We start from the raw sequence: 19,779 nt of genomic DNA on the forward strand, positions 1-19,779 counted from the left end.
ACAAGACTTTCACTACTGCTATGCACAAACAGGAGTGGGGAAATTTGACTCCCACTGTGGTAAACAACTTTATGTCCAATTCAATCGTTGCACATTTGGCCATTTAAAGGAATCTGTGCTATAATCCCAGCTGATAGGATTGAAGAAAAATGTCTTTCTTTGAGGACCTGACATTCTCTAGACAACTGGAAGAGAAAGTGCAGTCCTGTTTTAAGGAATTCTGTATATATTGTATTTGTTTTTAATTTGCTATTCGCCCTTGCCCATGGTAGTCGATGCCTCCAACATTTTGTCAGACCTACTAAAAGATAAGTTTGTGAATGATCATTTGAAAGCATTTCTGGTATGTTTTTTCCAATCCAGGAGCCGGAACATACACTACCTCTTCCCTGAGTACAAAGTCTACAACCACCTCCGATCCTCCTAATATCTGTAAAGTGAAACCACAGCAGTTGCAGACAAACAGCCTCGCTTCTGCCAGTCACTTCTCCCAGCTAAGCTGCATGCCGTCTCTCATTGCCCAGCAGCAGCAGAGTCCGCAGGTCTATGTGTCCCAGTCTGCAGCAGGTAATAGTGTTTGTGAGCTTGGGAGGGAAATGTGCTGCCTATTCTGTGTGTGCTTTCACTGAGACGAGTTGGTAGAACTTTTAAATAACTGCATATGAGTTGTACTAGGATTGTTATCTCTGAAGCTGATGATAAACTTGTAAGTTATTACATAGTGTGCATGGAAAAGAGCAGACTGAGGGGGGACGTGATAGCAGCTTTCAGGTACCTTAAAGGGTGTTACAAGGATGAGGGAAAAAATGTTTCTTCTTAATGTGTGATGATAGGACAAGAAGCAATAGGCTTAAATTGCAGCAAGGGAGGTTTAGGTTGGACATTAGGAAACACTTCCTAACTGTCAGGGTGGTGAAACACTGGAATAAATTGCCCGGGGAGGTTGTGGAATCGCCATCACTGGAGATATTTAAGAGCAGGTTAGACAGAACGCTATCAGGGATGGTCTAGATGGTGCTTGGTCCTGCCGTGAGGGCAGGGGACTGGACTCGATGACCTCTCGAGGTCCCTTCCAGTTCTAGTGGGTTATGTGTCTGATTCCTGGGAACTCCAGTCCACTCTGACCCTGAACCTGGGTTAGACGCTGTACAGACAAGTACCAGGATGGCCCCTAAGAGCTCAGGGTCCAATCTGCTTTCCGTTGCGGAAGCAGGCCGCGATGCCGGAGAGGGACATCCAACCTCGGGGATACTCGCACCCGTGTGGTTCAGGAGCCTGGTTAGCGATCAGCATTGCCCAAGTGAGTCCCAGCCGTGTGAATTCGGAAGGCAGGCAGTATTTCAGGGGCATGTGTCTATGTAACACATCCCCACGGCACGACGACTGCCCGAGTAGTATGACTTTCCCTTTTAATAAACCCTCCTCTGAGGGATGTATCTGTCTGAATCCTGTTTTCCTTTGTAGCTGTCAACTTTCCCTCAGCCCATAGTTCAGAAAATCCTCTGCAATCTTTCCTTTTCCCTGACAGCAGTCTGGTTCTGTTCTCGTGGAGGCACACCCTCCTGTCCTAGCTCCTTCCCCGCACTGCACATGCATCGGACCTAGATGTGCGTAGAGATCTGCAAATTCGCCCCCAGCACGCCATTTGCCGCGTAGCTCTCCCATCAGAAGCCCAACTATCGATATTTCTAACAGTCCAGCCCCCCTTTTCTGTTACCTTTCTTCTTTAAAAGGTGTCCCCTCCTCTAGAGAGGTGTCCTCAGTGTGGAAGGATCCCAACTATGGGATCATTTCCCTCTGCTCTATTTCTCTGTTCCCCTCCTTGAGACTTTCCCTCCAACAGCCCAGAAACTACCAGACTGGGAGTGGTCCCAGAAAGTCTCATCTATGTACGTCTGTCTCCCTCAAGCGCCTTCAGTTCAGCCAATGGTTTCAAGAGCCTGGGAGCTGCCTATACCAAATGCATGCCACTGCCACCTGCTGCTTTCAGGACAAAATACTGGATAGTCCCCTCTGATGCTGGACTTCTGCCTGCATTCCTTGTGCTCTTGCTGGGTGGCTTTTTGTGGTTTGGGATTTTTACTGCGGGGGAGCAGGCTTTCTTGGCCCAAGTTTAGAGACTGTTTATAAGGGGTATCTGCTTATGTTCCCCCTCTAAACTTCTGTTTGCTGCTCTGGTTCGCTAGCTGCTCCAGTCTCTCTTAAGAGCTTTTTAATCCCTGTTTTCCCTGAGCTGGTTCTGCCCCCCGTCAAGGGATTCAAGATCCAAGGATGGCTAGAGCCTTCTTGGGAAGCTTTCAGCCTTGCCTAGAAGGCCATTAGACTCAGCACACAGCTTCTAAATGGACCCCATGATAAACTTCAAGCGAGCAAACACAGCCAACTCACTCCAGGGGTCATGCAGTTGCTCCTCCTTCACCTGGAGAATTCCCTCTCAAACTTCTCCTGTTCGCTAGCTCCCTGAAAATCTGTTCTCTCCCCTCCTTTCCTCGCCCAGTGCTAACAGGCAAATAGTTAACCTAACCAGTGTGTATATATGAAAGAGAAAACTTCTTCTCTGGCTGCAGTTCCAGCACGACGTGGAAATCTGCCCAGAAGGAAAATGTTTTGCGTTCAGACACTAACTTTCATATTTTCCTGAGGTCCTGCAGCTCAGATCCCAGCTTTCTACATGGACACAAGCCACCTATTCAGCACTCAGCATGCCCGTCTGGCTCCACCGTCCCTGGCTCAGCAGCAAGGTTTCCAACCCGGACTGTCACAGGTATTTGGGGATTCATCCCACTGAACCCTCATTGGAAAGCTGTTGTAACATGAGCGGACCTGATAGTTGTAGGAGGGAAAGAGAGAGAGAGAAGTATTCCAGTAGAAGCTCATATTCTCCAACATGTACTGCTTTGTGCAAGAGTACTTGTTCGTCACAGAAATGCTCAGTTTGGTGTTTCTTCCTGGGGTGAATCCTAACATACCATTTGGAAAAGGGTCCAGCCTCAAGACTTCAGCCAGCTCCTTTTGTAATTTGTGCCAATGGTTGATTTCCCTCTTATCATTGTAAAGTTCCGTCATCTGCTTGAGAGAGTCCAAGTGACTCTCAGTGTTGGTTTATAAAGAAATACAGTAGTGCTCAAGTCAGATGGACTATCTGACTAAAGTTGCTCAGAATGAGGGATGAAGATCAGATATTAAGAACGCGTGTATTCCATAGAGTTCAAGGGTTGCTAGATTTTTTTTTAAAGCAACACTTGTGAGAAGTAACTGAGTAACCTACATTTAATAAATATACTGCACATCGTTTGTTCAGCTGACATTGTCATGGTTATGCTTGCTGATTTGTCTTATTTGCTGCTCTATTATAGCAACTGCACATCTGTGATGGTTCTGAATTTTTTGACCACAGTTGTTGGGTTTTTCTGTTTTATTGGTGGTCATCAGAATCAGATGTCGGAAGTTTGTATCATAACAAATATTTAGATGGAAATTAACTTTAAATAGCTGCGTTGATTGCCTCAGCAAAATGTGAACTGTGACAGCATGCAAATGAGCAAAGCTGTCAACGCTTCTGTAAAGTTTAGTTCCGTTTAGAAAGTTGTCATGTGTTCCTTATACAGCATTTGTATTTGATGTGCAACTACTTTTGAGTTTAATTTCCCATTGCGTGTTAAGTACAGGGCATTTTTCCCCTTATGGGTTTTGCCAAGGCAATTTTCATCTACCAAGATTTTTGTGACTGTTCTACACCTGGGTATTTATTTAATTTTTTTTTGTTGTTGCAGCCTGCTTCCGTTCAGCAAATTCCCATCCCCATCTATGCACCTCTACAAGGACAACATCAAGCCCAACTGAGTTTAGGGGCAGCACCTGCTGTTTCCCAAGCTCAAGAATTGTTCAACTCCTCCTTACAACCTTACCGGTAAATGGTTCTGCGTTAGTAAGGAAAAGCAACACGAGATCAGCCCGTTGTCGTATTCCTTTCTTTCACCACTTCCACTTTTTCAGACCAGTATTGAAGCTTAACAGCAACTCTTAAAAGCTTGTTAGTTTGTACATTACAGAAGTGAGATCAAGTAATAGAGATTTGAAATGAGCTACAAAGCTTAGGGACCATTAGGTGACGTAGAATAAAACCTGCTACATGTTAGAAATACTGTGGTTTCTCCCTAGTTAACCTACCAGCTAGCGTTTGTTATACATTTGATTTTTCTCACCCTTTTTTTTACTCCATCACACATGCAAAATGTCACTAAATCTGTGACAGACAAAATGTAGTTGAAAATGTCCATGGAAGTTGGCAGAAGTCGCCATCACATACTTGCTTACATCAAAAGCTTGGATGCTTTTGTGGTCAACATGAGATGGCAGCTATTGGGAATAAACACAGTAGAATATATTTTGAAAGATTACACCTAAGTTCAGTGTCCATCAATCCACAGCTGATTCTCCTGCCTCTCCTAAGCACTTCACTGAGACTTCATGAGTCCCATGTGCACAGGAGTGGAACTTCTATTCTGCAGATCCTAAATTCATGCTAGTGAGGCTCCCCCCTTTGCCTAAAACGAACACCAATTTTTCCAGTGGGGTTAAGAAACCAGCTGCTAGTCTTTGTTGGCTGAGAGATGCTTTTAGGTAGTGCTTTGCTGGGTTCATGTGGAAAACCCAAAATGAACAGTATGGCGAGAATGGGCGAGGAAACAAATCCTAATTTCAGTATAAAGGGCCGTGTTCCCATCCGTCTGTCTCAGACAGTGCCAAAAGTAAGTTGTTAAAAATACCCATCGGTGCCCAGTGACTTAAGTGGTCAGTAGTATGGCATCAAAAATGAATGTACTTGGTCATCTGTGGTGAAGAGAGCCAAACACTTGTTCAAGCCCAGGAGCTGCTACTAAAGGCTGTCGTGTTTCCCTCTGCTTCTACTTCTCAGTCTTTGTCCTGAATCATTAGGCAGACAGCTTTCACGTGGGGAAGTGCAACTAATTTTAATATTTCGTCAATCTAGCTTAGTATATTTGAATACTAAAGAATTTAAAATATTTGAAAAAAAAGTTCTACTCCATGACATTCAGTGACTCTCATACATTCAGAACCATCTCCCAGCAGTTCACACTGTCTTCAGTGGAATCATTTTGAACATCAAGTGCTCAATTTTAAGTCTGTTCGTTATGAAAGGATTGTTTGTCTTTTATATTTCCAAAGGCACTTTCTCATATTGTGTATCTAATGAAAAGGGAAGGCTAATGCACAATTTCACCCTTTATAGATCGCAGCAAGCTTTTATGCAAAGTGGTCTGTCTCAGCCATCGCCAGTCGTTCTGTCTGGCACAGCCTTACACAACTTCCCAACAGTGCAGCACCAAGAACTTGCAAAGGCACAATCAAGTCTTGCATTTCAGCAGACTTCTAATACTCAGCCTATTCCCATTTTGTATGAACATCAGCTTGGGCAAGCTTCAGGGCTAGGAGGCTCGCAGCTCATCGATACTCATCTTCTCCAGGTAAGAATGATTTTCGAATTGACGTCTGTAGCCTTTGTTGGAGCATATAGGACTAGTATGTAAGGAACACAGGAAGCATTTTCTGATATCTGAATACTATAAACACAGTGTATTGGACTGTATTGGACACAGTGTATTGGCTTCTTCTCTCCAGCAAGGGTTGGGGAGATGCCAAAAACCTGGTAACTGAGAATTGTATTTACACTGAAATTCATGAAATCTGGAGATCTTTGTAATATTTGGCTTTGTCCGTATTCTGATCTGCCATCTCTAGAATATCTAGGTAGAATTGATTCAAGATTGTGGGAAATCTTAATGGTTCCTTTGTCCAGTCTGTCTTGTGCCCCAGCGTTCCCAATCACTTGAAACAAGCCAAGTCGTTTGAAGATACCTATAGAATGTACAACACAACTGTCCTGAGTTGGGATTGTTTTAAGCTGAAACGGAGGCTTCGCCTCAAATTAAAATGTTCTCTAATTTTCAGACTTACACTGTAGCAGTTTTGGAATTGACTTGACTTAATTTGGAATACGTTGCTGTGCTCGTCACATTTGGTAACCCTGCTTCTTGTTAGTAATGTCACAGTACCCCAGTGTAATTTGTTAATCTTTCTTTGCTAGGCCAGGGCTACTCTCACCCAGGCTTCAAGTCTATATTCCGGACAAGTCCAACAGCCTGGCCAGAGCAATTTCTATAATACAGCTCAGTCTCCCAGTGCTCTTCAGCAGGTAAACTATGGCATGGTAAATTTCCCAAATTGCCTTTCTTTTTATTATTTTTCTGGCATGGCATAATTAAAAATGGGAAAATGCAGATATTGTGGTCACGATCCTAGAGCTGAGAATTTGCAGACTAGTGACACAGGTTACGAGAAAATTAAATGATAGACACAGAGTCATTAACATGCATTGTGTGTGTGGCAGAAATGTTCCTATGTCACTCTCACTTGCGACAGTAGAAGCAGCACTCTACATAATAACACATAAGTGGTACAAGCATCTCCTGTCTTCATGGCGACAAGTCAGAGGTAATACCCTTCAGAGAGCCAAATAATTATAGCACTTTGAAAGCAGAAACACAAAATAGCCTGTTTGCTCGTGGTGGCATATGGCTCCTCCCTGATTAGCAGAAATGTATGAGGTCACATTTCTAGGGGGACCAGTATGTGTACCCCAAACATGCAAATGTGATTGTTTGCAAGCAGTAGCCTGTGACACTATCTGTGTATATGTATTCTTATCCTCGGGCCCTGTAGCTCTACCCAGTTTTGAAGGCGTAAGTGATACCAGAGTACTTCCAAGGAATTTAAGATTATTCTATTAAGAATCATTTGTTGGGGTTTTGTCTTGTGCAAGTGCTGTGGCATGTTTGCAAATCAAGTACCATGTAGTGCAGGGGGTGGGGGCTGACTGCCGAATTTCATCCACCTGCAGTAAGTCTCTGCACCCCGATTCTTTCCCGGATGTGGCTCACATTTTGAAAACATAAGGTTTAGATTTTATATGCTATTTCTAACATTTGTAACATACGCAAACAACTGTCTGTTTATGACAAGTCTGTCAAATGTTAACCATGTGAATGAGGGAAGACCTCTACAGACTTGAGTAATACTTTTAAGTCCTATTGAAACAGTGAAAACTCCATCTGGTAGATTCAAAAGTATCATAAAAAGTAATATCCAGTGACTTTGGAGGTCAAAAGTTTGGGTAGACCCTGGCAAAATAGCTAGCGGTAACCAACACATTATGCTGCTTACAGTAAATCTTGATTTAGACTTGACTTACTGTATTGTAGAGAATACAGTCTTCATTTTTGGTATGTGACGTGGGAGGGTCTCATGATTGTGCACCATACAAACAGATGAGGAGATGTAAAAACTAAGCTACTGATCCTCTAATTTTCAGGTCCTGATCACGGTCATCAGGCAGTGCGCTCACATTTGGTCACAGTGACCTGTTGATAATGAGAGGTGTCCTAGGTGGCTGACTAGTACAGTCTGCCATTTCTGTTTTAACTGTAACTCACCCTTTGTGACCCCTTTGGCAAGTGAAGCCTCACTCTGATACCCAGCAGCCAGCTTGGAGTGCCAGAAAATTGCCATTTATGTAACTACAGTACCTTGTAACGATCCGTTAGTTTCATTTACCTTTGTACTGTGAAGTGCTTTTGCCGTGATGGTACTGTTATGAGCCACTCTGTGACTTGATGCCTTTGGAACCTGTTCCTAAATTTCAAATTATCCAAATGCACGAAGAACTAATTCCAGAATTTCTGCCTAAAAAGTTGAGAGTGGTTTTTGCCTGCATCCCTCTGGGTGATGCTTTCATTGAATAAGTGCAATATAATGTAATGCCAAAGCAATCTTGATGGAGTTCAGGGATTCAGCTTGTATCTCTTACTGATATTTCCATATTCTCTCCAGGTGACTGTACCTTTGCCCGGCTCTCAGCTTTCTTTGCCCAATTTTGGATCCACAGGGCAGCCCCTAATTGCTCTACCCCAGTCTCTGCAGCCTCCACTGCAGCATGCCCCACCGCAAGCTCAGGCTCAGAATATGAGCAGGCCTGCACAAGTGAGCCAGCCGTTCAGGGGGCTGATCCCTGCTGGAGCTCCGCACAGCATGATTGCTGCTACTGGAAAGGTACATCGGGGGCCAGGCCTGTCTCGCAAGAGTGAAAATGGTCCATTGGCTAACACAGGCTGGTTTGCACAGCAGGGTTGAGCCGCGTGGGCGGGTTCCTGTAAGATCCGAGGTGCGTGTCCTGCTGATGGGTTTCGGCGTGGGGTGACACAGAGGGAGGCTAGTTAGCCATTGAAAGGAATGTGGCACTAGGACAAGAGTTGCCCACTTCACGCCCTGTGTGTATATTGGTAGCTCAGTCGGGGGCCGGAGGCAGTTGCTGCTGCTGTCGTTCACTTCCTTCGTGTGGCATTTTGAGAGTAGTTCATCTGAAAGGGATTTTAATAAGATGAGGCTGGCTTGGCAGGCGAGAGCATCTCCATGCATAGGGAGCAGGGCAGAAACGGGCAAAGGGAGCATTGTGCGGTATTGGTAGATCAGACGGCCCAGGGGCAAGATTTGAGCGTATATGTTGTCAGGTTGAGTTCTCCAGGGCTTTGAAGGAGATGGCAAAAGTGATGAGGTTGGGAGGAAGGAGCCGTTAAAAGGATCAGATTGGATGAGTAACGTTGTAGGTGCCCTTTGTATAACAGGGCCAGACATGGGAGCTGCGAGAAGAGGGGGTTTTAGTAACAGAGCAGATGATCAGCACGCTAACTCATGGTTTGACTGTTGGGATCATGAGGACTGAACAGCTCTTTCAAGCGTGTGGAAGAAATGACCACGTTTGGATACATTCTGAGAGAGGAAGGGGGAGCTCTGTGCTGACCTGCAGCTTCTGAACCTGCATGGCAGAGAGACTGGTAGTGCTGGGGGAGTTCTCTGGAAATCTCATGGAGACCAGATTAGAAAAGTTGGCTCTGGCTCTGTTCTCAAGTGGGAGAGACCTGGCACGTCACTCATCACATGCTAGTGAAGGAAGGGGAGAACAGCATTCACTTGGACAGGGTTCAGGGTGCTGGCAGTGCCTCTTGGGAGCTCAGGATGCAGCGTGTCCAACCCTCTTCCCGGCCGCCATGAACCTGAGGACTTTTGAAAAGCCTTATGTTTTCAGCTAGCCGGCCAATTCAGGGAGCCTCCAGTCTATCCCGGAGGGCTATGGGCCTTTCCCTCACTAGCGCTTGGACGCACTGACCCTGAGCACTTCAGTCAGGTTCTAAGAGTAAGTTTGACCAGTCCCCACGGGGATGGGTAACATACGATGGGAATGGCAGTGCTGCTGCACAGCCCATGCGTTTGGTATTTCAAGCACTGACTCGGAAGAGAAGGACGGCCCCACGCAGCTCTGCCAGTCGCTCTAGTAGCAGAGCTCCCAATTCTGTGCACATGGAGGCAGTGCGCCCCCCATTTTTGTACTACAATACACCATGGCATGTTCAAAGCTGCTGGGAGAAGGTGGGAGGCTTAGTCAGTTGTATAGGGGACAGCTGGGGCTTTTGGTGAGGATTGTGGGTTGGTTCATGGATAAGGGGTTAGTTGGGTGATCTTGCTGATGTGATGGGCAGTGAAGTAGTTGACGTGGCTCGTCGGGGTGACGAAAGGGGCAGTTGGCATCTTTGGGGTCACAGGTTGAGGCTGTGCTCAAAGGCAGTAGTATGGCTTGTGTTTCTGAGGTTATTTTTTATCAAGCTAGAAAAATAGCCATTTAAAAAAATAATCTTTGGCTCAGACAGTTCTGTGCCCGGCCTCGCAAGCAAGTGTCTCCTGCAGGAGATGCAGAGGCGTTGTACTCAGCACCGAGCATTATGCAGTGTTCAACCCCGCCGCCGACAGCAGTGGTAGGTCACGTCGGGTGGAGTCGAGGCGGAATCTCTCGGAATCAGCGCGCCTTGCTCACCCCTAAGCGACGCGCCCTTCCCCAGGCCTTTGGGGTCTTGACGAGGTAGAATTATCGAGGGGTGTTGTCTAGTCTGTCCGAGGCAAGAGATGGCTTGGCTGCTAGGTGGGGTTTGTTCTACTCCAGGACTTACTGTACGCTCTGAGCATGCCTTTTACAAAGAAATAATGGTCAAGGTGAGAGGTGCCGTGTCCCCGCTTGTTGGGTACCATGGCAACAGATGTACTAGAAATAGCTGTGACAGGTTTATTTTCCTGTGTTATCCCTCATGTTTGTGCTACAGAAATAACTTTCTAGCCCTGCTATTAGATGGAGACCAGGTGTTTTTCTGTGCATACTGCCTACAATGATTGTCTGGGTTTAGTCAAGCCTCAGACTTTTCCATCTCCAGCCATGGGAATAAGGTGCTGATGGCATCTCTAAAGGACAATTGTTTGTAATTCTGCTGTGTTGGAGAGATCTCACAAGATTGGGATGTATCCATTGTTCCCCTCAAAGCTTGGGGATTCTGCTGTTGGGGTGACACATTACTTCTGTGTGTTCAACTTTCAGGTGTGGTCATGGACATTCTTGTCTGGTTTCTCTCCATCGCTGGCTTATTTGATGGATTTTCTTCATGTATGAACAGCTCTGACTAGAGTACTAATGCTTAGGGTACTGTCTGTCGGTCAGCACACTACCTCAGCCGAGGTGGGCGGAATGCGATGCTCTCAGATTGAGGGCCAAAGCGCAGGCTAGGTCAGGAATCCCTTTTTCCTACACAGACTCCGGACTTGGAAATCCTGTGCAGTGACGTCCAGGGAGCGATTGTTCTTCGACTAGTGTCCCTATGGGTGCTCCATTTCAGGTGCCCGTGTACACCTCGTGCCTTCAGTGGCAGAGTTTCACTCGCACTGTCCGCTCAGCCTGCTCATGCGCCATTGATCGACTTGCACGGAGGCTACCTCGGGCTGTACGAGCAAACCATCATCAGTTCTTTCTCAGCCCTCTCCGCGTGAGACAGAGCGTGATGTGTTCGCATGGTGAGAAGACCTGGCTTGAACAAGATCACAGTTGACAGCAGTGGTTGTACTACATAGTGTCCCAGATGCTGAGACCTGCGCGGCTACGTGGTCTTCCAGTATATACCGTCTCCAGACGCTGCTTGAAGTGATGTCTGCAGATCTGATGTAGCGTTGGCAGTCCAGGTCTTTCCTCTGTAATTGACTCAGCTCCAAAGCACCGTTCCCCCTCCCCACAGGGCTGCAGTGGAGCCCTTCTAGGGAGGCTACTCTGAGAAGTTACTCACTGTTGTTGTTTGAGCGGTGTCGGGTGCTCCGTTCCCCGTTCTGCTTTCACACGGGCAGCCTGATAAAACTTCGGTGTGGGACTTCAGGCGATCAGTAGCACGTGTGCAGGCCGAGTGGCCACTGCAAATGGCACTCTGTAATCGAGCACACATGGGACACGTGCCTCTAAAGTTGGAGCTTTGAGGGGGAGTCTACATCTCAGACTCCAGTTGCTTCACAGGATGTGTAACCTCCTTCCCGGGTATGAGGAGTAGTTGCATGCCGGAAAGAACAGCCACGTGCTTGAAAGTTCTTCGGTTGCAAAAAAGCTAGCTTTTCTTCCACTGTATTAGCAGCATTGATAGAATGGGCCATTTGTGGTTGTCCTTACAATGCTGCATTGATTTAAACCACAAGTACAGGATATTTACAAAGCACTGTAACTTTGCCCTTTTGGAAATAACGCCGCTAAACTGCTGCTGTTGTTAATTTTTCTCCAGATGTCAGAAATGGATCTAAAGGCCTTTGGAAGCGGCATTGACATTAAACCAGGAACTCCTCCAGTTACTGGTAGAAGCACCACTCCAACCTCCAGTCCTTTCCGGTAATGGGCCCTCCTAAGCGCTTGTATTAAGTACTGTAACTAGCCGCACTCTCGAGCACAGCCAGTCAATTCTTTGATAGAGATGAATGTTAATGGGCAGGACTCGCCACGGGCGAGTAGATTGCAACCCGGAAGAGCCGGGTTCAGGCGATCGGCGCATGCGCCGATTGCCGGACAGCGCAGCTGGCGAGCAGGGCACGCCGCAGTTCCGCGAGCCCTGTTAATGGGGATGAGGTGGAAGGCTATGAATACTTCAAAATAGCCATCAGTAATCTGTGTACAGCAGAAGCAACACTACAGGTTGTCATCCAGTCTCCTAACAGTTATGCGAGAAAGGTACTACCCTGGAATGGTGAAGATTTTTGTGTATGGAACTGAACAGTTCTTGTAGAAGCAATTCATGGCGGAGGATTCATGGTCCAAAGACAGACTAGTGGTAGAAAAGTCTTTGGGGTGGCACTGGAATAGGTTTGAGAAGCTAGTCTACTTAAGTCTAGACCTCTCTTGCCCGGACTGAAAATTATTACCTAGGGCATGACTTAAATCCCTTAAAATTTCACATCTTAGAAAGTAAACCTAGTGACAGCGTCTCTGATGGAATCTTGTGCTTCAATGCAGGATTTACAAACTCTTCTTAAATTCTGAAATTACTACATAGACTGGCAAGTTTCTTTGGCTCATGTAGGGGAAAAAGTTGCCAGTTTTGCAAGGAAATTTACTTAAAATGGATTTTCTGTTGCTGGTACACAACTTATCACCTCTTCGCAGTGTGACTTGAGGACTACGCCTTTAATAGAGTAGAAAAAGCTAGAAAACGGCATAGACTTTGTGGGATTTTTATTGGTCATCTGAGAAATTGAATTTAAAAAAAATCCCAACAAGAATTGGGATTACATCAGAAGTAGCAATAGGAGAGGACCTCCTTTATTTCATACTAAATTTCTGGTATGTGCCAATTTGGAAATTCGGAACTAGTAGGATTTTGGGTGTCATTCACTTACAAGGAGAAAATTGCAATGACCTCAGACTGTACCTCTCGGTTGCATTTCCGGAAGAGGTTCTGGTTCTGGAATGAGTTTTTGTTTGTTTCCGGTTACTCGGGCTGAGAGAGGTTGTATTGTAACGCTGACTGACTGCCGAGAGCCAGGCAGTCATCGTGTTAAAAATTGTAAGAATAAACTGACTTAACCAATCAAACCATGCATGCGCGTACAGTCCGCATCAGAGCTCAGGTGGCAGTCAACAAAAAATATGTTGCTTGTGTTTAAAGCAAAGCAACCCTCCTTTCCTAGTCTAGACCAGTTCTCCTCAGTGAAGACTGTCACTGTCAGAAAATCAACTTTCAAACGTCATCTGTTGTGGCTTTGTTGGGCAGAATGTTAACAGGAAAAAATGCAGTGGTGGGGTGTGGGGGGGTGTCTGTTCCCCTCACACGCTAACAATGCCACCCATATTTGGAGAACTTCAGCCTGCAAACAAAAGTCTCAGAAAAGAATGAGCAAGAGAAAGCTGGTCCAAATGGAAACCGAGTATCCTCTGTGCTGCAGGTGTGCTTGGTGCTGTCACAGGCCCTTGCAGAACAGGGTGTGAATACAATGGGACTGGAATGGAGAAAAGGGTGGGGGGTGGGGGCACCTGGTAATATCTGTGACCAAAACATTGCCTTTCCTTCCAGGTTCTTGCTTGTTCTGGTCCGTGATTCTGGTTCTGCCAGTTCCCCTCTGGATTGTCATATTAACTTGCTCCGGTTCTGGCTTCATTTGCCTTGAGGTTTCCACTGATCGTTGTTAGGGAATATGTGCAGATTACAAAGCATCCTTGCGGTGATAGCGATGTCCTGACTCTAATTGGTGTTGGTTTCTTTTCAAGGGCCGCTTCTACAAGTCCTAACAACCAGTCCAATAAAATGAACAGCATTGTCTACCAGAAGCCGTTTCAGTCCGCAGCTCCCCCTTTGAGAATGACACAGCCTTTTCCTGCACAATTTGCACCCCAGGTGGGAAACTGATGGCTTCCTGAATGCAGATTTGCTTTTCTGTATCTCCGTTAATCCTGTGACTTTCTAGCTCACCTGTGGTGGGCAGTTTTTATTTTGACGGGTTAAAAGTCTGAGCCCTGCATTCAATAAAGAATGTGCTTTATCAATCAACTGGATTCACGTTAAATGCAGACTTGTCTTTAATCTTGCTAGCTAAAGCAGGCTTTCTGGTGTTTCACGCATGTTAATTTTCAGGGACGTCTGCACATTTAAAAGTGAGGAACTTAACACTAGGTCGAGTAACTCCAGTCCAAAAAGGTGCCCTCAGGCTTCCCCACACAGCTCCAGTCAACCGCATTTCTGTCCGGACTAGGGATGGGGGGGGACTCAGTATCTCCGAAGGGTCCCAGTGCATATTTCAGATCCTAAAAACGTAAGCAGATTCCTAAGTCGTTTGTCTGAGATGCAGTTCTAAATTAATCCAAAGTGTGATTTGTTTTTCAAATTCCAATGAGCACCTAAAAACGGTAACCGTGCCAGATTGTAACTGGATGTCGTTGCGCCGCTAGAAGGGAAAACGATAGGAACTTTGGAGGATTTGTCTCTTTGGTTGGAGTCTTTGGACTTAGGGATCTGTCTTTGATTTTTTTTCATGAAAGGATTCGCTAAATGCTGCCAACTGCAGGGAAAACTTGCTCACGAGTGATGCCTCAGGCTTTGTAACCTGTCAATATTTCCCCCGTTTTTTATCGTTTTGAGTGGTTAGTGCAGCTGGAAACACAGCAGCATCGTTTTAGGGCTTATGTTTTTCCTAGTGTCCAAGCATGACCTGTTTTAACAGGGGGAGAAAAATCCCGCTCCTTTCTTGGCATTAGTTTAATGGAGGACCAGGCATGTTTCCCCCCTCCCCCCACCCACAAGGAGAAGCCAACATGTCTGGTTGGCAGTTTTCTAATGGCTAAATGGTTGTTTTGTTGTTGTTGTTTTTCCCCCACTTAGATCCTTTCTCAGCCTAACCTGATCCCTCCATTGGTAAGAGCCCCACATACTAACACCTTCCCAACGCCTGTTCAGAGGCCGCCAATGGCACTGGCTAGTCAGATGCCACCTCAGCTGACCACAGGCCTTATGAGCCACCCTCGTTTACCGCATGTGGCCAGAGGTCCTTGTGTATCCCTCCCTGGAGTCAGAGGCCCTCAGGCCCAGGCTGCGATGAAGGCTGAACAAGACGTAAAGGTCAGTATCTGGAACAGCGGTGCTGTTAACACCAGTTCAGTCTTGACAGCTCGTAGGGCAGGAATGTGTCTGTGCCGCGCCTTCCCAAGCCTCTGGACCCTTAACCGCTGTGTCCAGGCTTGCCGGTGTGCTAGCACAGACGTCAACTGGCCCCTGCTCCCGCTTAAACAATTGCAGCGCTAGCGATCGGCCGCAGACATCCGTTCTCAGGAGGTTTTGTGACCAACGGCTCCATGAAACAATTGCCCTTCTCGAGGGAAAGCTGAGGCCCTGGCTTCAGGAGGCTGCATTGTTTGACAGATGTAAAACCAAAGTCCTGACTATTCGTGGTCGCTCAAGATGTCCTGTGGGGTTTTTTTAGCGTGGCCAGCTGAGCCCCGAATGTACCGGCCAGCTTCCAGTTCTGGTACTTTGGGCAAATTGTTTTCCCTGTCATTTTAACTGGCTGTACTATTCCTCGTTTCCTGTTGAACGCTTTAAACGGATGGCATTTTCCGCCCAAGCGGTGGCTGCATTTCAGTAGTGGATTATGTGAATCGTGTACATATCTATACGCACTTTGGGACCCTTCCTAACGAGGCACATGCCATGGCCCAGGGAGTCTGTGTGGGGACACCGTAAGGTTACAGTCCATTCTCCGCATCTGCCGGTGCTCTGCAGAACGAGTTACCAGGCTGGATAGCGCTTAGTGGTCAGGATCTCTTCTCCGGTTGCTATTTGTGTTGCCACTTCCAGTGTCTGGGTGTAGAAGGAACGCACCATGCCCAAGAAAGGTCCTTTCCCTGTCCTTCCCTGAAACTGTCGCAGTTTTTAGTCTGTAAGATGACCTGTTAGGGCTACAGCTGTTCCAGATGTCTGACTAATGAGGCTTAATCGACTAGTGAATAGGGATGAGTGTGTGAACGGTTACACGCGGTCCTCCCTTCCGCTGCTGCCTCCGTACGCAGGTTTTACCGGTTAACCAATTGAACGGGATTTTCCATCCCTAATAGAGGCTGTAGCTGTCCCTACAGTGTTTGCAGCTGTAATGCTGCTAGTGCAGACTCTGCAAGCCAATAGCAGCGCACTCTTGTATTGAGCTGTTAGCAGGAGCTGCTGTCCAAAAAGGCTGATGTCATTTAATGTCACTCAGGGAAGGAGGGGCAGCTTGCTCTCACCCTGGAACAACACGACTTCCCCGGACTCAAGCTGTAGTGTGTGTGTAGCCTGAGAGACGCCAGACAACAGCTTCTGTGTACGGTGAGGCCTGGTCTGCGCTAGCGCAGGCAGGTCAGCTGAAGGCATGGCTGGATTCAGTTTACCTTATGCCAGGCCACCACAGCGTCTACGCTACAGGGAGTGCTCCTGTCGGCTTTCCTTACTCCTCGACCTGCGAGAGTGCCAGACGCCGGGGGCTGCCCTCAGGGCTCTGTTGGGGCGTCTACACTACACCCCTAGAAGATGGACCTCCGGAGGGGCGATCTCCGTAGCGTAGACGTGCCTTCACTCTGTGCTTGGTGCGGGTGCAGAGGGATGGCTTCGGCGGTGGGGAGAATTTGCATCCGGACAGGGCACTGTTTCTGAAACCCTCCGCTCTTGCTCTGGTGACGGAGGGCTGTCAGGTGTAAGCCCACGCTTTCACTCTCTCCCTTAGCCCTGCTCAGAACAGGCGGCAAAAAGGCGGCAGCTGGGCAGCCCTTGTTCGTATGGATGGAGTCACAAGAGTGCTGGAGCAGTGGGGTGGGAATCGCAGTGTCTGACAAGGCCGGGGGGAGCTGGGAGCCCGTCCATTTAGGGCCTGCGAGTTAGTGGGATGTTGGACACTCGGGACTGAAGGAGTCGTTGGCTGTTTTCACGGTTCCTAACCATTTTGTAAAAACAGCTCTTGGACTTGGGGATGGATCAACCGGCCAGGGGGTTCCAGGTCCCCCAACTCTTTCCATGCGTACCCAGACGGGGAAGGTGTTTCGAAGTAGGGGCGGGAGCTGGGCCTAGCGCAGCAGTGTGGCGTGCGGAGGAGTGTCCGAGCTCGGAGGCCGCCTGGGGGCAGGATGTGACTCTTTTGGGGAGTGGCCGTGAATCTGTGAAATGTCACCCTTGCGAGAGGTGGCTTCTCTGAACATGCAGTAAATGGCTTTTCCCCCTTTTTAAGGCAAAGCAGAGAGCCGAGGTCCTTCAGTCCACACACAGGTTTTTCTCTGAGCAGCAGCAGCAGCAGAGCAAGGCCATCGGAGGCAAGGTGCACAAGGCGGACGACAGCGGAAGCAAACCCTCTGAGGCCATGCCAGATGCGCCAGGGGTCTGCCCGGACAAAGCGGAGGACAAGCCCGCCCCTGTGCCTGCTGCCGCCCCCAAACCTGTTCGGACTGGACCAATCAAACCTCAGGCAATCAAGACGGAAGAAACCAAATCGTAAAGGCTGCGTTGCTGTGACGCTGGGGGGGGATGCGGCTGTAGTGTAACCCAAAGGGCAGCGCCATGGTCTTTTGGCCCTTCCTGGCCCCAGACAGCATGCAGGGACACAGATGCCACTGGCATTGACAAAACAGCTGCAGGTCCAATAAAGCTCTCAGCCGCTTTGGGCTTGCAGCTTCCCTACCACAGCATGAGGTCTGCTTTCGGTGGAGCGTATGTGCGTCCCTTGGCACGTGCATCTGCTTGCCCTCCAGACCCACAACGGGAGCCAGCACAGCGGGGGAGAGGTGCCTGGAAAGACACGAGACTCTTGTTTCCGTTCTCTGCTCTTCCTCCGCTACTGGTTCATCTTTTCCAAGCTGCCGGTCACGCAGCCTGCAGACAGCTAGTGCTGCGCAGAGGAAGGGGTGTGCCGGGGGGGCGGGGTGTTGGTGACTTGAGATGCTGCTGGTTTGCAATCAAGGAACAGTAATTAATGTAACTGGCAAGTCACCCAAAGTAGCTTATCCTTCACGCGGCATCAACCGGAGCAGACACACAGCGTCACGTTGCCCTACAAAGGCAGTCTGACTGCTCTTGCTTTTGTTTGCCATGGTGATGTATTTAGATCACAGCCATGAAGTGTTGCTTGGCACACCCGCTCCTAACTATGCCCCCAACCCCTCAGCTGCTCAGCCCTTGGATTTGAAAGCCTGCATTCATAGTCACACCTCTGTTTGGCTCTCCTTGTGTGAAGCCAGTAGTCTTTCAACAGCTTGTGTCTGTATCGAGCAGTGAGCTCTTAGAACTGTGCTGCTAGATTAAAGAGAAACTGAGTAAAGCGAACCTTCTCCAAACAGGTGCATTCTTCTGCCAGAGCCGCATGGCACCTCCTTGCCAGCTGTGTTCTGGACAGTAGAATCAAGTCAAAGAATGCCTTTTTAATTGTAGCCTCTAGTAATCTAGCTGTAGGGCAGTACTGTATGATACTTCTGTGAATGTAAGATATCCTGTACCTGCTTATGATATGTAGTAGTGACTGTGACATACCAGAGCTGTTTTTAATAATGTTTTCTTCCAAGACAATGATTGAGAAGCTAATAAAAGGCACCAGGTACCACATCAATAACAGAATTTGCTGGTTTTTTCTGTTTTTTGTTTAACTTTTTGGAAAGAAGTATGCTGAAAGTCTAATGTGTATAATTTTGTTCAGACAACTGCAGAAGCTGGAAAGGCTGTTGCTGCTATCGATGCCTAGTGAATTGCTATTGGTTATCTTTTTATATAAATATATATATGATTTGAATTTTTGGAAACTTTAGCTGTGATGTCAACTTTGGAAAAAAGTATCCCACTTGTACTGTGAGTTGGCATTGTACAGAAATTAACAGCCATATTGGTCTAGAAATGTTCAACTTAATTTTTTTTCCATTTGTACAGGGGTTACACTGTATTAAATATGTAAGGTCTTATTTACATGGGTTTGATTACAGAAACTAATAAAATATTCTCTAAATAACGGGTCCGGTCATTTCATATTCCATTAGGTTACCTGCTACAGGAAGAGGATGGGTGTTGTATCTCGTTTGCCCTGTGGATGGTGTGGGTTACAGTTCGGGGAGAACATGTACAGCAGTTGAATTTCTACTCGGTGCGCCTCCCTCACGGCACATTTCCCTCCTATTCACCTCCAGCAAAGCACTCGCGGGACGTGAGCTTTACCCTACTGCCTCTTGGTGGTCGTCATTTCGGGTATCTTGGCCAAGATCTGATGTGTAAGAGCATGAAGTAAACCCTCCACTCGGCAACTGCACCTCCTGGAGTAAAGTAGGAGAGGAGAATTCCTTTCTGATCCCTTAGAGATCAGGCCCTAGCATGCGCAGGACGACAGTTGTGGGCATCCAGATGCCACTGAGCTAGGCATAGCGACAAACCCTAGACCCAAAATCACGGTTTGCCAGGCTAAGCAAGAGAGGCCGTGATGTAAGCGCACGGTCAAGAGTAGGAAAAGTAGGACCAACGTTAAAGTACTTATTTCACAGTCCCGGGCTGCTGTCATATGAACCTCTTCTACACCGGAAACCGGGGCTTAGTGCGTCGAGTGCCAGCTCCTGTGCGGGGGCCAATTTGCTGCAGTGCTGGGAAGGGCGCTGCACGTTGCACCACCTCCCAGCACCGCGTCCGAAACACGAGGCCACTTCCTGCCCATCACCCCCAACGTGGGACCCAACTGCACAATTAAGAAACAAGCCAAGGTCCCAGCGGCGGCTTTTGCGGAAGCCTGTTCTGTTGTGCCCTGTGGAAGGAGCCACGAGCGATGTGCAGTCAGTTTTCTCCCTCTTCCCCCCCTTGCCTTTTTCTGTGGGAGACACCC

At 47.6% G+C, this 19,779-nt stretch overlaps 1 protein-coding gene across 16 annotated transcripts in view; it reads left to right on the forward strand.

Annotated features, from left to right (window-relative positions):
- The window catches only part of PRRC2C (proline rich coiled-coil 2C), an 85,965-nt gene extending 67,041 nt beyond the window's left edge, over nt 1–18,924 (forward strand). For 8 of the 16 annotated variants that reach the window (XM_075937009.1, XM_075937020.1, XM_075937016.1 and 5 more), the window contains 10 exons: nt 364–567; nt 1,214–1,300; nt 2,643–2,764; nt 3,774–3,910; nt 5,255–5,489; nt 6,110–6,232; nt 7,912–8,130; nt 11,715–11,818; nt 13,688–13,814; nt 17,164–18,924. In XM_075937009.1, coding sequence (XP_075793124.1) covers nt 364–567; nt 1,214–1,300; nt 2,643–2,764; nt 3,774–3,910; nt 5,255–5,489; nt 6,110–6,232; nt 7,912–8,130; nt 11,715–11,818; nt 13,688–13,814; nt 17,164–17,427 — 1,622 coding nt within the window. In that variant the 3' untranslated portion in view covers nt 17,428–18,924. Of the gene's footprint in view, nt 1–363; nt 568–1,213; nt 1,301–2,642; nt 2,765–3,773; nt 3,911–5,254; nt 5,490–6,109; nt 6,233–7,911; nt 8,131–11,714; nt 11,819–13,687; nt 13,815–14,795; nt 15,033–17,163 lie in introns of all 16 variants that reach the window. The other 8 variants (XM_075937021.1, XM_075937023.1, XM_075937025.1 and 5 more) reach the window with 5 other exon arrangements.
- Nucleotides 18,925–19,779: the final 855 nt, after the last annotated feature.

Source organism: Pelodiscus sinensis, chromosome 9 (genome assembly GCF_049634645.1).
Source record: "Pelodiscus sinensis isolate JC-2024 chromosome 9, ASM4963464v1, whole genome shotgun sequence".
Lineage (NCBI taxonomy): Eukaryota > Metazoa > Chordata > Testudines > Trionychidae > Pelodiscus > Pelodiscus sinensis.